Here is a 1,303-nt window from a genome sequence, read left to right as displayed (position 1 = left end):
AAGGAGGGGAATGGGGCCGCGTGGGGCCCGCGTGGGGCGGGGACGGTGCGGTAGGGGCCATGGTGGTACAGCCCCCGCCTTGCCCCGCAGTCAGGGATCGCCTCAGAAGTGGCTTGAAATAAAACCTGCACGTTGTTTTTTTTAAACTGCTGTAGAAAAGTTGACTTCTCAGGCAACTCCGGTGTTTTCTTGTTTTCCCTCTTCTAAGAGATACTGCCACAGGGAATTGTATTTTCCATCCTAACTTGGGGATCCTTGTTTTCCTGAATTTAAGTAATAAGAAATACTGACACGAGATCTAAGCTGCACCTGTACGGTGCTACTTAAATCATTACTTAATGATTTAAGGCAGGACTGGTCTTGCTTTGTAGACAGCTTTTACCTAGCTATATTAATGAATTTCAGTGTAAACAACTAACCCTTTAGATTGGGACAGGGCTGTTTTCACTATTGAAGCATTTTCCCTGTGATAAATGTATCCCTGTGTTACAGATTTAGATAAAAACATAAGATGTCTCTTCAAATAAACATAATAAAGGTGAGATTTTTCATCTGCTGTGATAGAAAGATGAGTGCAAAACCTCTGTTAAAATCCTGCAAATAGTAAAATGCAATTAAATTTTTTTCTAGGTGAACAGGAAGTTAGGTATGACCAAACTATACACTTATGGGACCAACAGTTGTGTACTTTGTCAAAAGGCATATCAGCATTTTGTATGTCATGGATAAAGTTTGCCCTTTCCCAAAAAGGTATGTAAAGTCAGTCAGAGAGGCTATTATATCTTTTAATGAGCTGTTTGATACAGTTTCCATTGTCCTTAACGCAATCCTAGGGATAGAGATTTAACATTTCATTTTGAACGGGATTTAGAAGAAGAACGTCGGGCATTGAAAGAAGATCAAAAAATATGTCGGAGTAGGGCACAGAAATATTTGATAGAGACAAACAGAAGAAGAAGGTAAGTAACGAGGGTTCCTTTGGTGGGACATTGTAAAAAAAAAAAAAAAAGTCAAGACCTTGAGACGGCTCAATATATTTTTACTGTTTGCACGTTCACACAGTTAAATAGCCTCACTGCTTTGTTCTAGAGGAATCTGGGCTGAAAAGTTTCACCAATCCAGTTTCTTGCTATAGGACAAAATATAAAAAGAACAATATTCTGAGTTACTCGCTATTTTTTGGAAACTCACTGTAGTCACCTCTTATTGTATAAAGTAAAGGTAAGTGGTGCTTTCATTTTATGGATCTGCATTTCTAGTTTTGTTCTGGTTTTCATTAGCTTCAATGGATGTGTGAAAAACA

At 38.6% G+C, this 1,303-nt stretch overlaps 1 protein-coding gene across 1 annotated transcript in view; it reads left to right on the top strand.

Moving 5' to 3' along the window:
- Positions 1-667: 667 nt before the first annotated feature.
- Positions 668-1,303, top strand: part of KIAA1377 (KIAA1377 ortholog) — a 41,203-nt gene continuing 40,567 nt past the window's right edge. The window contains 2 exon segments of the mRNA XM_009326352.1: positions 668-750; positions 834-959. Of these exon segments, the coding sequence (XP_009324627.1) occupies positions 668-750; positions 834-959 (209 nt within the window).

Source organism: Pygoscelis adeliae, unplaced genomic scaffold, assembly GCF_000699105.1.
Source record: "Pygoscelis adeliae isolate BGI_AS28 unplaced genomic scaffold, ASM69910v1 Scaffold686, whole genome shotgun sequence".
Classification (NCBI taxonomy): Eukaryota; Metazoa; Chordata; class Aves; order Sphenisciformes; family Spheniscidae; genus Pygoscelis; species Pygoscelis adeliae.
This window is presented reverse-complemented; position numbering and strand designations above follow the sequence as displayed.